Source organism: Asterias rubens, chromosome 2 (assembly GCF_902459465.1).
Source record: "Asterias rubens chromosome 2, eAstRub1.3, whole genome shotgun sequence".
Classification (NCBI taxonomy): domain Eukaryota; kingdom Metazoa; phylum Echinodermata; class Asteroidea; order Forcipulatida; family Asteriidae; genus Asterias; species Asterias rubens.
The window spans coordinates 22,802,514-22,820,567 of record NC_047063.1 but is presented as its reverse complement, the minus strand read 5'-3'; the positions used below and the strand labels follow the sequence as shown (position 1 = coordinate 22,820,567).

General features: G+C 38.7%; 1 protein-coding gene across 1 annotated transcript; it reads left to right on the top strand.

Moving 5' to 3' along the window:
* Positions 1 to 1,776: 1,776 nt before the first annotated feature.
* LOC117306855 lies at positions 1,777 to 14,678 on the top strand. Its single transcript, XM_033791409.1, has 2 exons — positions 1,777 to 2,643; positions 13,043 to 14,678. The coding sequence occupies exons 1-2, from the start codon at positions 2,395 to 2,397 to the stop codon at positions 13,271 to 13,273; spliced, it is 480 nt and encodes a 159-aa protein (XP_033647300.1). The 5' UTR covers positions 1,777 to 2,394; the 3' UTR covers positions 13,274 to 14,678.
* The last annotated feature ends 3,376 nt before the right edge of the window (positions 14,679 to 18,054 follow it).

Genomic DNA, 18,054 nt, shown 5'->3' with positions numbered 1-18,054 from the left:
AAATTGATGGTATTTTAACTCTATGGTGTCAATATTGATTCTGTTTTAGTACCTTGTAGTTATGTGATAACACCCATTTGAACCACCAAGTTTTTGTGTAGGCCTATACATTTTTGTTTGTGTTTACGTATTCCCTGTACCTTAACACGAGGGTCATACCCCAGACGATTTGCCAAAACAAAAAGGGAGGGAAGAAAAGATAAGTAAAATTTCAACTCAACATCTTTTTCAAAACAAAATCTATTTATAAATCTATAATAAACAAAATTACCACGGTCCTTGCCTCTCAATGTTTGTGGTCATCAGGGACACCAACTGTTTGTACCAGATATTTCTTTCTGAAAAACCGCACATTCGAAATCCTGGAAGTTTTTTTTAAACATACTTGTGTCCGCTTTCATACTTGACGACTGTCTTGAATTAACCACTTGACTTTATTGGTTATGACAGGATATTTACGGAAGCTTTTGAAAAACAGGCAAACAGTGGTGTGCATTTTTTTTCTCAAAATGCATTTTTTATTAGCGTTATGTTTTATTAAAAAATACCATTTCATGGAATGAAACTATTTATATTTTTCACAGATGGTCCTATAGTTATCCCTCTGGTTTTGTAATTGGGGTATTCCTTGTATGGCTTCCGTTGCCATAATATATGACGTATGTCACAACTAATGACAATTCATAACGTAGCGGCCATTTGTTTCCGCAGTGTGTAGTTCATGTTAGAATAATTATGGTCAGCCTTTCCCGATTTTACTAAAACGCAGCCCGGTGAAAGAATGGTTTGTAAACAAAACAGCACCATTATTTAAAGCCACTGACGTTTGGTAATAATTGTCAAGACCAGTATTCTCACTTGGTGCGTATCCAAACTTTGCAAGAAAAAAAAACCTTGTTGTATTACTTTGTGTGATTTCAGATGCATAATCAAAGCCTTCAGCTAAAGTATTTTATTATGTGAGTGAGAATTTCCTCTTTCTAAAAAAAACAAAAAAACGTTACTTCAGAGGGAGCCGTTTCCCACAATGTTTTATACTATCAAAAACCCTCCGTTGTTCATTATACCAAGTAAGTTTATATGCTTATATGCAACAATTATTTTGAGTAGTTAGTGTCCAGTGCCTTAAATAATCTTACCAATTCCACTTCTCCAACATTCTTGGTGAAATGGCAGATTTTTACTCAAAGATTTACTGTCATAAAAATCCACATCCTGTTCGATTGTCAATGTTATATTTTACAGGTACCAGTTGAGTCCTGTTTGTAATTGATAGCGAAAAGCCCCCACTGTGAAGCCCCTACGGACTCAATCACCTGCGGGCATTACATAGCCAGCCACCTTGTACCCCCAAAATGTGGTATCCCACTATGAAACCCTCGACGTCAATCATCTTTCTATTTGGCTATGCCAAGCATTTGAAAAATGCCGTATACAGTTGGTGGTTGTAAAACATAATTGTGCCCTGTACGGTTTTTTTGGTCTGGTATTCTGTTAAAAGTTATTTTAATATAGACTGACTTTGATTTCGCTGTAACTGTAATAGGCAATAAAGTCAAATGACAGTCAACTAAAGCTGGGGTACGCTGTCTTTTCACTTGCACTTATGGATTTGCAGGCCTGACTGCAAGATTTAAGAGCACTTGCCCCAATTTGGACTTGTTGTACCCGCCTTCTTTTCTTTTGCACCATGGTTTCACCTATGAATTATTTTCCCATTGCTCAAATTTACAGTTATCATTTAACTCAATAGCTCTGGCAGTTGTGACGACACGTGCAGAAGTCCCCTCCCGGAGTCGGGTCTTTCTAAAGAGCGAGTTTTCCGGAGTGCCGTTTGACGGCTTGGTGTTCTCCAGTGATAGCGCTAGTACTACATCGTACACACGCATGCATCACGTTGCGCACATCAGACAGTACCCGCCTACTGGCCCGCAACGGTCTGTGGTTGCCGAGTTCAAAATAATTCTACGTACCGTGTGTGAGTGTTTCCGACGGAAGGACGCCCGCGCATGGCCGGTCTGTATAAAGGCAGTGACTTGTGCTGCGGATTCTTCAGTTCGTGACAAGCCAGTGGACCCGATACAAGTTCTGTCAGTGTGAGAAGGGAAAAACAAACCTTGGTTTACAGTCCAGTGGTTTTGGCAATTGCATTCTAGACAAGGTAAATTGGACAGAACAAGAAAGCACGAGCGAAGCATACAAGGACAGTTTTTTTCTGACCGTCTGCCAAACAAAAAAAAAGTTGAAGGAAAAAAGACCGTCGAACGGGAAAACTATACAATCCGGAGCGGACGGACGGGTGGAGCGGAGGCAGTTAGCCCACGGCCGACCGGAGAATTCGGCGAGAGGGACTGGGGGAAGAAGATACCGCGCTCTGTTTTTGAGACACACAAAATGAACATGAAACTGGACAGTCTAGTAGTGACCACCGGGACGGTGTGGCTAGCCTTACTCCTCGTGGCTCTCATGACCGGTCCCAGCAGTGCGAAGCCCTTGGACGAAGCAGCCGGTTTTCACTACAGCAGAAAACCCAGCAGCAGTCATCGGGACTGGGTTCGAGTCCGATCTTCGAGGACTTTGCCCGACTTTATCTCAGGCGCCCTGGAGAAACTTCAACATCGAGAAAAGAGATTCCCAAGAGTGGTGAGTACAGTTTTCAATTCTTAGGAAATTATACAATTTCCATTGGGCTCGATTTCATAAAAGCTGTTGAGCAGATTGTACTGCTCGGCAAAGTTCTTTTCTTGCCAAAATTGAGTGGAACACCAGCCACAACAAAGTAAACTTATTGTACCCAATAAAGCTGTTAAGCGAAAAAAACAATTTTTTTTTTTGCCAAGCCAAAATTGAGTGGGACACCAGTCACAACAATGCCAAATTAATGTATTTATGACTGGCAACCCATGAAGGAGTGTTTTTCCTGTGCTTAGCAATTTGGTGTGCTTACAGGCTTTATTAAATCGGGCCTAGGTCCCTGCTTTAAAATAGCAAACACCCCTTTGTTAAAGTTGTTATAGTTTGTATGATGATGCTCGGAGTAGGCTTAAAACCCATTGGGACGCTCTAATCAGTCCCCACTGTACAATAGCAAGGAACACCTTTTCTAATAAGACGCTAATAATATCCGACTCATATGAAGAGAAAAGTACTCCCCCCGTATGTATCCATCACCCTTTCACGGCCGAAGCTGTTACCGCGCTGAAATAACTGCTCCCAGCATGGGCCTCGGCATTAATGCGTTAAACTTCACACACACGCAGGGCTTGGGACTTGGTTTGTGAAGTCACAGCGGTAAATGAAACATGCTATGCACGCATTGCGTTGTACACAGGTGTCATAATTTGACTTATAAGTCAACGATGAAGAGCTCTATCTTGACTGGTTTATAGGCCTCGCAGTAATTGCATCTCGGCCCCCGGTTCGCATTACAGCGAGTGAATACATAAAGCGAGTGGATGCATCGCTATACAGGGAGAAAACATCGCTATACGCCGCTAAAATCTCGTGCGTGTCCCACTTTAGCGCGTGAATGTAACGTAATCTCGTATTTTAACGATCCAATACGCGAAAACTTTAGTATTCTATAGTCAATATTGAATGTGTTGCGTATGCGTTCACTCCATCCCGTAGTTTGTGCAAACGTTCACAAAGAAACCAACGAACGTGATTGAACGTAAAGAGTGTTGTCATTATTTACGAAAGTGGTTGAACGTAAAGGGTGCTGTCATTATTTACGTAATATATTATACCGAAGTGCTCGCTTGATGGGTAGTAAGACTTTTAGCACTTAAAGGCAGTGGTAATTACTCAAAATAATTATTAGCATATAACCTTACTTGGTAACGAGTAATGGAGAGCTATTGTCAAAAACGGCTCCCTCTAAAGTGACGTAGTTTTCGAGAGAGAGGTAATTTTCCACAAATTTGACTTCGAGACCTCAGAATTAGATTTTGAGGTCTCGTAATCAAGCATCTGAAAGCACACAACTTCGTGTGACAAGGGTGTTTTTTTCTTTTATTATTATCTCCCAACTTCGACGACCAATTGAGGTAAAATTTTCACAGGGTTGTTATTTTATGCACATGTGAGAAGACTAGTCTTTATTACCAATATTGTCCAGTGTCTTTAATCAATTCACCCAGTACTCATATGAAAACTTCGCGGCAAACACGCGGCAAACCACCCGAGATCAATCACGTTCAATGTCTGCATTGTTTTCACGTCCACAAGTGAAGGTCAGATAAATAAAATTATGAATAACAAATATTTGAAAAACTTTTAACTTGCAATGACCGCACCGCGGCTTCATCGGGTATTTTTTTGTCAGCCTCGGTATTTTGACGTTCCCCAGGGACGTTCTTTTAAGCCATTAAGCAGAATCCAGCCAACGAAACGTACAAAATGCACATGACTTGTCAGACAGTGTCGAAAAAGAAAAATGATCTTCTTGAAACCCACTATCGATCCTGGGAAAATGTGACCTGCCTGATATCGCATCCCGTAACCTAATCGATATAGTGCACGTCTAATCGAATTTCATCTCGGTTTGTGATATTTGCAGTGAGTTAGATCATATACCTTACATTGCCCGGTGTTAGTATGCAATCGCTTCCGGCCAGACTCGGTAACTCTCGAAAGGCATATTACAGATTCATGTTCCAATAAACTTTTTTTCTGTGACTGCGTCTTGATTCAGATTCGATTATGTATATGTATGCCTAGGGTACGTTTTCGCGGTTCTAAACCAATAACTGTTTCGGTCATTGGCCAGGTCATGATTAACCAATTGCAAGTTCAACCGAAACAGTTATTGGTTACCACCCCAAAAACGCACCCCTAAACTTGACCTGTGTCAAAACAGTTGTTTCAGTTAGTTTGCGTTGAACGGTTAAAACCATAACTCATTATACGCAAATTGGGGGCCGATTCCACAAAGATCTAAGATTGATCGTCACTGCAAACCAATCGTAGTTGCTAAATAAAATGTGATGTCACACTACAAATCACTATGATGATACTGAAAATTTGTCCTGAGATGAATTGTGTTGCTTTGTGAAATCAGCCCCTGGTGCGTTTTAAAACACTCATGTCCGTATAGTTCGTGTTGAATGGAATAAAACCATCCGTAAGTAAATGATGCGTGACAATCGCGCCCAACCCAAAGAACTTGGATTTGTGTCCGGTACCGCCCCTGATCGCTATCTCAATGTAACACTGATCTGACAGAGTCCGTGAAGCCTGTCTGCAATGCTGGTCACGGTCACACCCCTCCCCCTGTTGATTGTTGACCGAGGCCCGGTTACTTTGGTCGTCAAAGCACCCCGGTCTCCGATGTTTCTCACGGCGGGGCGCACCCCTGACAAGCCCACAGCCCACCCATGTGAATAAGTAATATTTACTGTGAGAAACCATGGTCCCTTAATCCAAACATGCTAATCATAATCCTAGGATATTTAGGAAGTACTTCTGTTGGGCTTGATTGGAACGTGTGAATGATATCGTAATCACTGGGCATTTATCCCTGTGTCTATATGCAGGGTGTATTACTTTATAAAGTAAAACATAAATACTGCAAGTTGCGTAATTTATGGCAGTTGGAGCAAAATATTGCAGTTTGGATGAAAATGTGAGAAACAAAATATAAAACATTCTTTGAAAGGCACATGAAAGTAGGTTTTATTTCTGATTGGTGTATTTGGTTTAACAAACAAATGAAAATCGTAACTGTTTTTCAATACTTTGGTTTTCAGTTACGATTGAACAAAACCGTCCGGCAAATAATTTAAAAGTATTGCAACACATTGAATAACAAGGTATTGTGTTCGCCTTTACCCGAGTTTTCACTTATGGGAATACATTGTATTGTTCCACATCAGTCAGAAGTGTGAGTTGTATTCTATTCAAAACATGAGTAAATATTACTCAAAACAAAAATCAAATTCGACCCTTTCGTCTTTACCGCCCGAGTCTTTCAACAGCGTAATCCCTCCCCAACGTGAACGTTCCCCGAAATGTTGAATTTAGGTCAGACCGATTTATTTCACTTGCTACAAACTGCGCGGTGGACACACAGTGACTGTAGCCTTCGCCCTAATAAAAACAGCTCTTCCAATCTCACCAAAGTCTTTTAGTCCATTTAGTTAGAAAGATTATTTGAAAAAGCAAGTTCCCACCCTTGCCTCTTCAGTTTGATATGATTCATTCATTGTTCAATTGATGTATCAGGCCACCCCCCCCCCCACAAAAAAATAAAGATGTTAATTGAAGATTTCCAAGGCCAGTATAAAACACACATAAAAAAAACCACGTCCCCGCCATTCAATACGCGTCGTGTAAACAGACGTTTCTGTCTTAATTGAGTCTGTCGAGAGTCAATAAATGCGCGCCAAAAAAAAAAAAAAAAAAAAAAAAGAGCGCCAAAGTTTAATGGATAGCTGCTAAAAGGTTGTATGCGTTTCCTATTAAGTCAAGGATTGTCTGCTGTTTGATGAACGGCTAGGATAGGAGATATCGGAAATGACCACGCCTTGAGGTTGAGACTATACGATCGTCAATAACTACTAACAGCTCGAGTGATAACGTGCGAGTTATTGTAAGCAACGCTAAACCGTTAGAATGTGTACTTAGGGTTAAAGGGAAAGTCTATACTTTTTTTTTTTAAGGTGATCGCGTTTTGGGGATATCGCTGACAATCCGGAGCGGTTATGTCCATCACGCAGGAAGAATAGGCCGTTATTGGAATACACAATCTGACAAATGTATTTGACAGTAATGTTTCTCAGATTCAAATTTAGGGGATAAACAAAAATATATATTTTCCATATAAACCATATTTCTCGGATAAAGTGAAATGATTCTCATAATGCTTTATACTGTCAAAAGCTGATTGTAACAAATTATGTTTTTATTGTCATTAATTTTAAGAGTTACCAAGCGTAAACCTTCTCTTTAACTTTGCGTCCGACGTTTTGCAAAACGTGACGGACACAAGAAACAATTCAGTCGACAGTTAAAACAACTTTGTTCTACTTAATGATAAATATCAAGAACACTTATTAAAAAGTATCCCTTTTCTTTCCTTTGAAATCGTCAACTTGTTTGCTTTTACCCGACAACTATGTGTACCAAAATACTCAATGGTCACAAAATCCGAAGGCACGTCAAATTAAATTCGAACCTACTAGCCATTTTTACGTAAAATCAAACAATGTCAAGTATTTACACTCATCTCTTAAAAAGAAATCACGCTTTTAGTTTTGTATAGTCGGCTTGTGAAACAAACAGCTGTGCAATGACAACCCGCTAGCATTAGCGCTATTCCCGTATAACGACGGTTCAGATCTCATTATAACGACGTTTTCAAATGACAGTGAAGTTAGTTTGCTATGGGAGACTTTCTGGGACGATAGAGGGCAGCAGACTTACCGGGTAAATCCATTGTTCTCAGAATTATGCGCATGTTCAGAACTACGTAAACAATGGAAATTTACCCGGTATGTCTGCTGCCACCTAGCGTTGGAAAGTCTCCTATTGGATTTTGGACACTCCCAAAGGTTTGTACGGCGAATATCAATGGTTACTTTATCGATAGTGGACATTTGGACATTCACACAGGTTTGTACAGTGAATGTTAACCTTTGTACATCGGTATTGGATATTTGACATATCTGTACAAATCTATGTGGATGAACAGTATCCAATATCAAACTAGCTTAATACTGTCATCGTTTTGAAAATAATCAAACGAAGGGGTGTCGTGAGAAACTAATGATTGTTGCTTCGGTTATTAGTTTGCGGTCTATATACCGCTATATCCCCACTGCGACGATAGAATGCATTTCCTACAGCGCTATATTAATAATTGTATTAATGTAGATTAATGTAGTGAACAGTATAGTATTATCAGATTCACAAAACGGGAAGGTCATGGAATGTTCGTAGCATATACTCAAATTTGTAAGACATTTTAGGGTGATGAGATTGTCTATTCCCTGCACCACATTGCTGTACTTTTAAGCTGTATGGCCGATTTTCGCAGATTTTTTTATATATATTTTTTTAGTTACTTCTTTGGGATCTTAACAGTTATTTTGTTATGCTTATTTTATTGTATCACCCAAAACAGAAGCAGAATCTTTAATGTATTCCCCGTTGGATAGAAAAATGAGGAAACAAAAAGTCAGATAAAATATGTCTGGAATGAGACACGCTTAAAGTGGGGTTTCTGACCCCAAAAATACCCCAAGCACGGGGTAGTGACAAACTATATTCTTGAAAATCCTCAAAATATGTTACTCTCTCGTGTTAAGATTACACAGAGCATAGACAACAGTTCATGATTTTTAAATATCGATTTAAAACTAGCATTATGTTTCAATCTGGAAGCTCTTTGAGCAAAAGTTCATACATACCGATTGCAATATTCAAGGAGATATATTTCCGTCTGAAAACCGTCAAAAATGGAATGAAAAAGAACACTTCAAGGCTCCAAGAAGCGTGTTTTAATAATAAACGCAACCAAACTATTAGGCTTGTTAAAACTGCTAAAACCGGGGTGTTAAAATTGACAACGTTTGTGTTGCCGCATACAGAGAATCAAACAACTTTGGTGTTAAATAATGTTAATGTCATCAGAAATTAGTGTTGTTTTAACACGTTATGGTGTAGAGTTTTAGTCTTTTTTGGTATCATGATGTCATCCATGGTGTCAATTTAAACACCCCATTTTTGTTTTATACATACACCAAAAAAAGTCGTTGATCTAAACATTTTAACTTGTATCATAACAATTTGAATAAAAGAATGTAGAAGAAGGAATATTTTTCCAAAGCTGAGCACCGGCAAATTTAAACAAATGTTTAAACACTCCACGATTTGTTGTATTTAGTGTATGAACGTGTAAATAATCCACACACAGAACGTGCTTTTTTTTTACCGTGCTTTCTAATGAACACCCTTTTTAGTTTGATGAATTGTTCACAGGTATTTTGCAAGGTCTGTTGTTAGAAAACTAGAGGATGTGAATGAATTTAACCATTCAACAAATTCAACAAACATACCTGGATGATAAATTATTCTTACTTTAAGTGGGGCACGGTGGGGAACACTTCTTATGTTACCAAATTCTTGAGCCCCGTGCGGTCGTTTTCTTATCTCATATTGTTGTCAGTATGTTTTGGTCGGACGCGGGAAACTTAACTCCAGATAAAGGACAGATTCAATAGAAATCATGGAACAATGTTAAACTTGAAAGCTATAATGTACGTTTTATCTAAGCACGGAGGCTACTCCCCGTGGGGGATGTTGCCTATGCGTGTGGTGACTGGCTTTGCGGCTGTCACACCCAACAATTTAAGTTTGTTTTTCTCAAAAATAAAAATAAATAGTCTGCACCGTTTACTTTCTTGAAGCTCTTTATCTAGTCGAACACGGTTGAGGCATACGTTTGGTAACATGACTCTGGAAACTATTGGCAATAAAAACGCACTTTGTAGGAAGAACAGTAGCTTTGGATAGCATAAAGCATTTAGAGACACTTCTCACTTCGAAGTATACTGCGGTTGTAGAAAAAAAATATCACTTTGTACTCCTTATATAACTGAATCTGAAAAAAAAATTTACTGGCAGAAACGTTTCTCAAATTGTGTATTCCGATCATTCTTCCTGCGTGGACATAGCCATCCAGATTTTCGACACAAAAACGCTACCACCCTTTAAAGGCAGTGGACACTATTGGTAGTTACTCAGAATAGATTTTAGCATAAAACCTTATATTACTTGGTAACGAGCAATAGAGAGCTGTAGATGGTATAAAATATGGTGGGAAATGGCTCCCTCTGAAGTAACGTATTTTTAGAGAAAGAAGTAATTTTCCACGGATTTGATTTCGAGACCCCAATATTATATTTTGAGGTCCCGAAATCAAGCATCTGAAACTAAAGCACACAACTTTGTGTGACAAGGGTGTTTTTTCTTCCATTATTATCTCGCAACTTCGACGACCAATTGAGCTCAAATTTTCACAGGTTTGTCATTTTGTGCATAGAGATACACCGGGTGAGAATACTGATCTTCGACTATTACCAATAGTGTCCAGTGCCTTTAAAATGAAATATTCAAAGGTTGGTTTTATGTTGCATCAACTAAGATTTTAACAAACACTACGTTCCACTTTACCAAACGTATACAATCCATTAAATGAGACAAAAATGCAAGGTTGATATGGAAGGTATAGATTTCCGCGGTTAGTTATTCCGGAACACCTTTCAACTAAACGAATACTTTCCCCTCTCCAATTGTGACCCCTACGGCCAAAGGGGGAGTCCGCGGTACCAATTCATCATATTTATTGATTTTTTTTTAAACGGGCGCTTAATGGAGTCTTCAATTGCATTTTGTTTTTGACAACCTCCATTTTTGTTGTCGCTTCAGGGTTCGGCTATGATGTGTTCATTCTTCCATGATGCTGGGAACGGTTTAAAATGTCAGTGAATCATTAACACTTGATATGTAATGATTTGTATAATGTTGGTTTAAGATAGAGGTTGTAAGTGCTGTAGATCGACAATCCATCAAAATCACAAGTCGGGTTTTTATACTACAGAGTGAGTCATGTTTTAGCGCGAGTCCGCTTGTTAGACTGCAAAACAACATTTGGAACGCGCGGGTTTGGGTTTAAGTTTTACCCAACTTCCGTTGGGTTGTTGACGTCAACAAGTTTATGTGTTTTTGTTTGTTTGTTTAGACGATCTTCCCTTTAATATCATTTTACAGTCTCCAACAAGGGGATGTGAACGCTAAGCTAGCAACAACCAATCTCTCTCATACAAAAATTGGTGTAACGTCTGTGCGGCACCTAAATGTGGCCTGACCTACATTTAGGTCCGGGCGACATTTAGGAACATGTTTGGGGCTACATTTAGGTCAGGCTACATTTAGGGCTCGGGATACATTTAGGTGCCGCACAAACGTCTATTATGAATTGCACAAATGAAAGTGTGAATCATAACTGTAAAATCACCTTTGTTTGTGGTAAAACAGTCGTTTTAAAACCACGAATATTTCACAACCCACACTTATCAATGCTCGACTATGTGCATGTCTGTTTTAAAAACCCACCATCAGTCAAAACCATCTGAGCAATAACTTGCCCTATAATCAAGTCATGTCAAGTTAGTACCCTCCCCCCCCTGGCCCGCCTCGTGTAGACACTTCTCATTCCAGATGAAGAAGATGGCAGCCCCATAACTCATTTTGAATGTCCCGGTTTCAATATTGTGTAAAATAAATGTAAGTGAGTCACTTTAAAGAGCAAGTTGGGCGAGTTGAGTCTTTCGTGCATAAATCCACCAAACATTTCGTGCATATAAAACAAATCCACACAAACATTGCTGTGTTTTAGACCTTTTTTATTAGTCCAATAATGGCGCAGTTCTTTCGAGGCGCAATATCTTCGTTCCATTTTGATACAAGCGTAAAAAAAACAAACGTTTACGGAAGTTAGAACTTGGTGATGTTTTTTTGTAGTTGAGAAAATGTGTGCAGGGTTTTGTTTTTGTTTCATAATGAACCGATCAGTCACCAAACGGCGCGATTAGTCCTTACAATACGGCACAATTTCAATAATAATATAATTATTCCAACCTCATTCACACAACACGGTGTTGACAACTCAGCTGGTGTTCGCTTTTTGGAAGAGTTCGATTTTCAATAAGTAAGCTCCGTCCGCAATGCAAATGGTGGTGTTGAAATTGACACCATGTGTTGCAACATTTTATATACCGAAGGGGGAATAAATATTTAACGTAGGGTGTTAAAATAACACCAATGTTATGATGTTTGTAGAAGTAGTGTTTTCTTAGCAGGCTTTGGTGTATCTCTGATGGTGTGAATGTTGATTATGTTTTAGGGGGGTATCTGTATTTTGACAACACCCATTGTGTTAATTCTAACACCACAGTTTCTGACGGCATTTGAAAACACACCCATTTAGAGCTGCTCTATTTTGCTCTATATAGCCGTATGACTCTTCCTCTGTGTGCTGCTCTGTCGTACAATACGAAAGTGTAAGGCCGCCAGGGCTAGGGGAAACATAAGCCTGAATTTGAAACCCTCGTTGTACAGCAACCTCTAGTTCACTCTTAAACAATTCAAACTCTCTCTCTCTCTCTTTCCCTCGTGCCGTTTGTGTCGGGATGATATCCATTGAACCAATCCACTTTTAAACTGAACTGACATCGAGCGAGGTTATTGCTTCGGGCCTGTTATTACGCTCAACCGTCACTGACTCGCCTGGTGCCGGACGGCAGTAAACGATCATTAGTTTGAAACAAGTCAACATTCATAGCATCAATGTGAATAGAATTGAACCTCTCATAGACCTTATTTTCATAGAGAGAAACGAGCTCCGATCCTTTTCATGAAGGCTGAACAGATTCGCTTTGGTGCAGGTCTGTTCTGGTTTTAAAAAGTATGTGTGTGATAGAGTTCAAAGTTTTAAGAGCTGCGTATACAGCTCTTAATCAACGGACATTTTAGATTTGTATCACTTTCGGCTCATTCAGGAAGAGATGGGACAATACTATTGTATGTTATTATTTATGTTTTGGACAAGAGGTAAAATGTATGCAATTATAAAAAGAAGCAAAAATAAAAGCCTTTTTTTTTTTTTTTTACACCTTTGAAAAAAAAAGACTTTTCACCCTACATCGACGCGTGACAAGCACTGTAAACTTGTTGATTTCCCGAGCCTTGCAAAAATGAACTCACTTGAATACTTATACTCGGGTGAGATTCTGACTTCTAATATCGCAAATGGCCAGCCCTATCTGGGGTTCGAACCCAACCACGAACGCGCGTAAAATTTTTCTCCTGCGGACCCCCGCCCCCAAAAAGAAAAAAAAAAAAACTAAAAAAACGTACTTTTCGCAAAAGCAAAACATAGTCTTATACAAGTCACCATTACTATTTAAGAGTTTTATAATACTGTTTGTGTGATTGATTTGACTAACTTTGTTATCTCTTTGTGTGTTTTTTTCTACAGCCAATGGGTATCAAATGTTCAGCTGATACCAACTGCCCGACAGATCACTGCTGCGCCATGAAACTCGGCAACGCAGTGTGCATGCCCCTCCTCAGCAGAGGCCGGTCGTGCATGGTCAACAGCCGGTCCGCATATGCACCCAATGTACTCTTCACACAGTGCCCTTGCAGCAGTTTACAAGAATTATCATGTGCCCGCAGAGGAGCAGGCAACAGGGGAGTCTGCAGCTAGACCACAGCTGGTTGACTGTTTGTTCAAAATAGTGACAGAAGTCCAACTTTAAGATTATATATATATTATAAAAACGAAACATTGAAAAATATTCAAAAACAAGTTGACACGAACTGCAGCTCTGAATGTCAGCTAAATTGTAAAGCGACACGATGGACGGATACCTTCTACGGAGATCCTCCCTTTATTTCAGAACTTGTAAAATGACGCGACGGATATTCCCTCAAGACAACTCATCAAAGACATCCCAAAGTTTGGATCACCGCTTGTACAGTAATGTAGCTCAGCGCATCCGCACACAGCACGCACTTGTTGGCCGTAGTCGCACACCGCCATACGCACACGCCGTACGTCCAGCACACAAACACTGACGACGATGTTTTGTCATTTTTTCTCTCACACATCTCAAGAAGAACGTCCTTCGCAAAAGGCGAAAAACACTTGAAACGGAGGACCTTGGCCTGTGAACTTCTCTCTTCACTTTAATTGTTTCACTTGCGGGTTTCTCAAGTGGTTTTTATCATTTGAGTCGGAAACTTTCTACAAGGCACGTGTAGATAAGAGTGATATAGCACTGCAAGAGCGACTGGAGCGAAGACTAAACGACCTTGTCTCTCCCGATTAAGACGCAGTGACTCGATATCATGCCGACCACATCGTTTGATGTGAATCGTGTTTTCTTTCTCAGCGATCATCACGGAGACATTCACAAACTGCAGTGTGAGTCTGGCTCCCTCTTCATCCATCATCGACGATGACGCTATAACTGAAATGACTGACTAAAATCCCAGTATAGATGCCATTTATGGATGCTATTACTATTGTTATTAATTTTCCTCCCAAGTTAGGAGCGAAACACTTTTGCAATGCGGGTATTAGAAGTACGGGAACGTTCCCGAACATTATACAAAATAGTGAGCTTTCAAAACGAAGAATTCTGCTGCTTGAGCAGAGGCTAACGAAGATTAAAGTGAAAATTGCCTTCAATAATATTAGCAGCGGGTGCTTTCTTGTGTATATTATGATTTGCATCCCTTACCTACGATATAATGCCATGTATAGAAAGCTCCTTTAACATGATGCCGCCATCTTGGTCTGGTTCCCTGTGTACAACTGGTGATAACCTCGGCCCTTCTTCTTTGAATTGAAAACATGTAGTCTTTACTGCTGTTGCACAAAGGGAATGAGATAAAAGTTGTGGCGTCAATTTAAAGTCCAAACCCTTCAGGAGTTAAATAATTTCAATAACTTAATTGTTAAATTGCCTTTTATGTCTAATAAGATGGCTTCATCGCAAAAACACTGGTGTAACACCAGTGTAACACTGGTTAAACAGCAGCTTGTCACTGGTGTTAACACTAGCAAGACAGTGATGTATCACCAGTCTGACACTCGTGTAACACCAGTAAGACACTGAGGCAATACCAGTAGGACCCTGGCTTATCACCACTGTGACACTTGTTAAAACACCGAGATAACACTCGGGCTGGAATGTGTATGTATTGTTTAGAGTAAATATAAGCGGGAAATAAATTATTATATAAATAATACATGTATATAGTGACTAAAACTGTACATAAAAAAGTACTGACAAAGTATGTACTCTGCCAACTTTACCACTGCTTTTACTTGGTGCACAAAACCACGCGCTACGATGAAGTATTATTATTTTAACTGCTACTTAAATTGTTAGTTTACTTCACAGAACAGCTTAAGTTTTATTCATATTTTTTAATTTTAAGTCACAGCAAAACGATAATGTGACGTTTATAACACTGAAAACCAGTGGATGTTATCTGGAATATCAGTGTGTTTTCGTTCACGTACTAAAGAGAACGTATTCTTTCAACGGAATTCACCCGAAGCTAAGCAGTTGTAATAGAAAACAACAAACAATTTGTTATGTTCGTTTTTCTATTTCTGTTGAGATGAGGAATCTTTATTTTTTGTTTCTGTTCAGACAAAGAGTTTCCGCAGAGTGCTTTTTGTTGTCTCAATCGAGCACTCTCATGCAAATTATAATTTATTTAATTAGGTTTTCATGTATGCTTTATGGTTGGTCGCAGAATGATAATGCATCGTGTTGACAACGACCACATAGTGCTGGCATTCATGCCTTGAACACACTGTCAGTCCATCCCACATCCAGAATAAATTATAAATTATTTTAGTAGTTTAGTAATTTGTAAAGTTGTACCCGGCCGTACTGCGATATGTGTCCTTGTCAGTGGTGCGGCACGACAGGCACGGTATTCACCTCACAGCGTGGTGCGAGAACACTGAACTCAAACCTATACACATTACTACACATAGAATCAGCAAGACCATTATTAATCGATCACACATTAGTCCTTGGCCAGTAATTGTCGTCCACCGCACACACAATAACGATGGGATTAACATTTTGACTTGTTGTTTTGTTGTGTGTGTACAAATTAAATGATTGAAAACATCAGGGTTGATGTTGTTTTCCCACATCACGAAAAACAAAAACAAAACAGTTATATCGCCAAAAGCTTCGAAACTGTTGAAGTCCGAAATTAATCATATATATACTTCATTAATCTAGTTATTGTATTTCTAGTAAAAAAAATTCCCCGGCCAATTTCAACCAAAGTGTTCGTATCAAGTTTTCTCGATGAACTAATGTGGCTTTTCAAATCAGTACTAAGAAAGGGACCCACAGCATAGTTTCTCCGTGTTCTGTTTCAAGTCCATTTTATAAAAAAAACATAGCAATGGCCTTTTTTTTTCATTGAAAAAGAAATGACCCGATTTATTTAGGAGGTTGGTGGAAGCGATTGAGAACAATAACGCCTTTCAATTTTGAAGACATGACCCGAATAATTATTTACAATGAAACAATAATAATGATGATAAAAAAGGAAGGATATTGTATTCATTCAAGATCTGCTGGGTCATTTTGTTGTTTATCTTCAATACTTTTTGGCTGCCTTCCAAGGAACAGGCTTGAATATTACTTATGTGTTAATAGTTTAATTTATGATAAACAATGGGAAATTAGTGACTTTGCCACTAAATCAAATTGTTCTAAGCGAACTGAGGTACCAAAAAAAGAGTTTGTATGAAATTTAGTCTATTCACCCTTTCCATCAAAGGCAAAGCTTTCCAACCCAGTGTGATTCATAAACGCAAAAATACACAAATGATATCATTATATTTATCTTGTTGAATTTAAAATATAAGGAAGAAAGTCCATACCATGTTTCTAAAAAAACACAGTGCGACAAAATATGGTTCCGATTACACAAATATATCACGTGTTACTCTATGGCTCTGAATTCCACCGTTATACTTTTAAATGGTTCTGAAAATTCACTGTTACAGTTATTCTTTTTGGTTTGTTGAAAAACCATAGTAGTACTAAACGGTTCTGAAAATAAACCGTGATGCTGGTTCTGAAAAAAAAAACACTGTTATACTATGGTTCTGAAAATCCACTGTGATATTATATGGTTCTGAAATTCACAGTATATATACGGTTCTGAAAATTCACAGTACATATACGGTTCTGAAAATTCACAGTACATATACGGTTCTGAAAATTCACAGTACATATACGGTTCTGAATATCCACTGTGATTGCTATATAGGATGATGAAAATCCACTGTTATGGTTCTAAAAACCAAAGGATGCTATTCCGGTTCTGAGTTCACTGTGATACTATATTATGGTTCTGATCCCAAAGTGCTCAGTTCTAAAATCGTTACTGCTTTATGAGAAAGTTGCCAAACAAATCATCAAGTTGCGCTACCTAGAAAAACAAGCTTTTTCCAGACAAAAAGGGAAATCATTGCACATTAGCTTCATGATGTAAAAAACACACACACACAAAAAAAAACACGCTGCGTTATATGTTAAATACAGTACAACTGCATCAAGATTGTGTATACTAATTGGTTTCAACATGTACGTTGATAGGTAAATCTATGATTGTAAATTATGATTGTGACTAAATTATTGATTCTTTAAATTATTATTCAGTACCAAGAGCTTAGATGTATTCAGGTGACTTGAATGGTTAATGACATTAAATAAAATCATACTAATTCAAAATGAAAAAAAAAAAAAAAAAACGAACTGTGGTTTCTAGTTATTTTTATCTTCAAGGCTGGAGATGACGTGTGTGAGAAATTGTTTTGTTTCAAGTCCATCTGTTGGAGGAAAGTCTACATCCGAAGTTTAAAGAAATTCTTTGTGTCGATTCAATCTGTCAAATTAACAAATTAGTATTCTATTTTTGGTCTTGGTCTGCTTGATTGGAAAATGTAATCCAAAAGTGATTTTAACTATGAATGTGATTCACACGGATGGGCGTTACATGTTGGATAGCCCCAGCCGATATTACGAAACGCTAGGATTAAAGGCAGTGGACACTATTGGTAATTACTCAAAATAATTATTAGCATTAAACCTCACTTGGTAAAGAGTAATGGGGAGAGGTTGGCAGTATAAAACATTGTGAGAAACGGCTCACTCTGAAGTGGAGTAGTTTTCGAGATAGAAGTAATTTTCCACGAATTTGATTTCGAGACCTCAAGTTTAGAACTCGAGGTCTCGAAATCAACCATCTAAACGCACACAACTTCGTGTGACTAGGGTGTTTTCTTCTTTCATTATTATCTCGCAACTTTGATGACCGATTGAGCTCAAATTTTCACAGGTTAGTTATTTCATGCATATGTTGAGATACACCAACTGTGAAGGCTAGTCTTTGACAATTACCAATAGTGTCCACTGCCTTTAATCCGAGTTCGGA

Bases quoted from the DNA above. Each gene is read 5' to 3' on its own strand.
- LOC117306855 (XM_033791409.1), top strand. From the start codon at position 2,395: ATGAACATGAAACTGGACAGTCTAGTAGTGACCACCGGGACGGTGTGG. The intron at 2,644-13,042 runs GTGAGTACAGTT...TTTTTTCTACAG, and splicing joins AAAAGAGATTCCCAAGAGTG to CCAATGGGTATCAAATGTTC.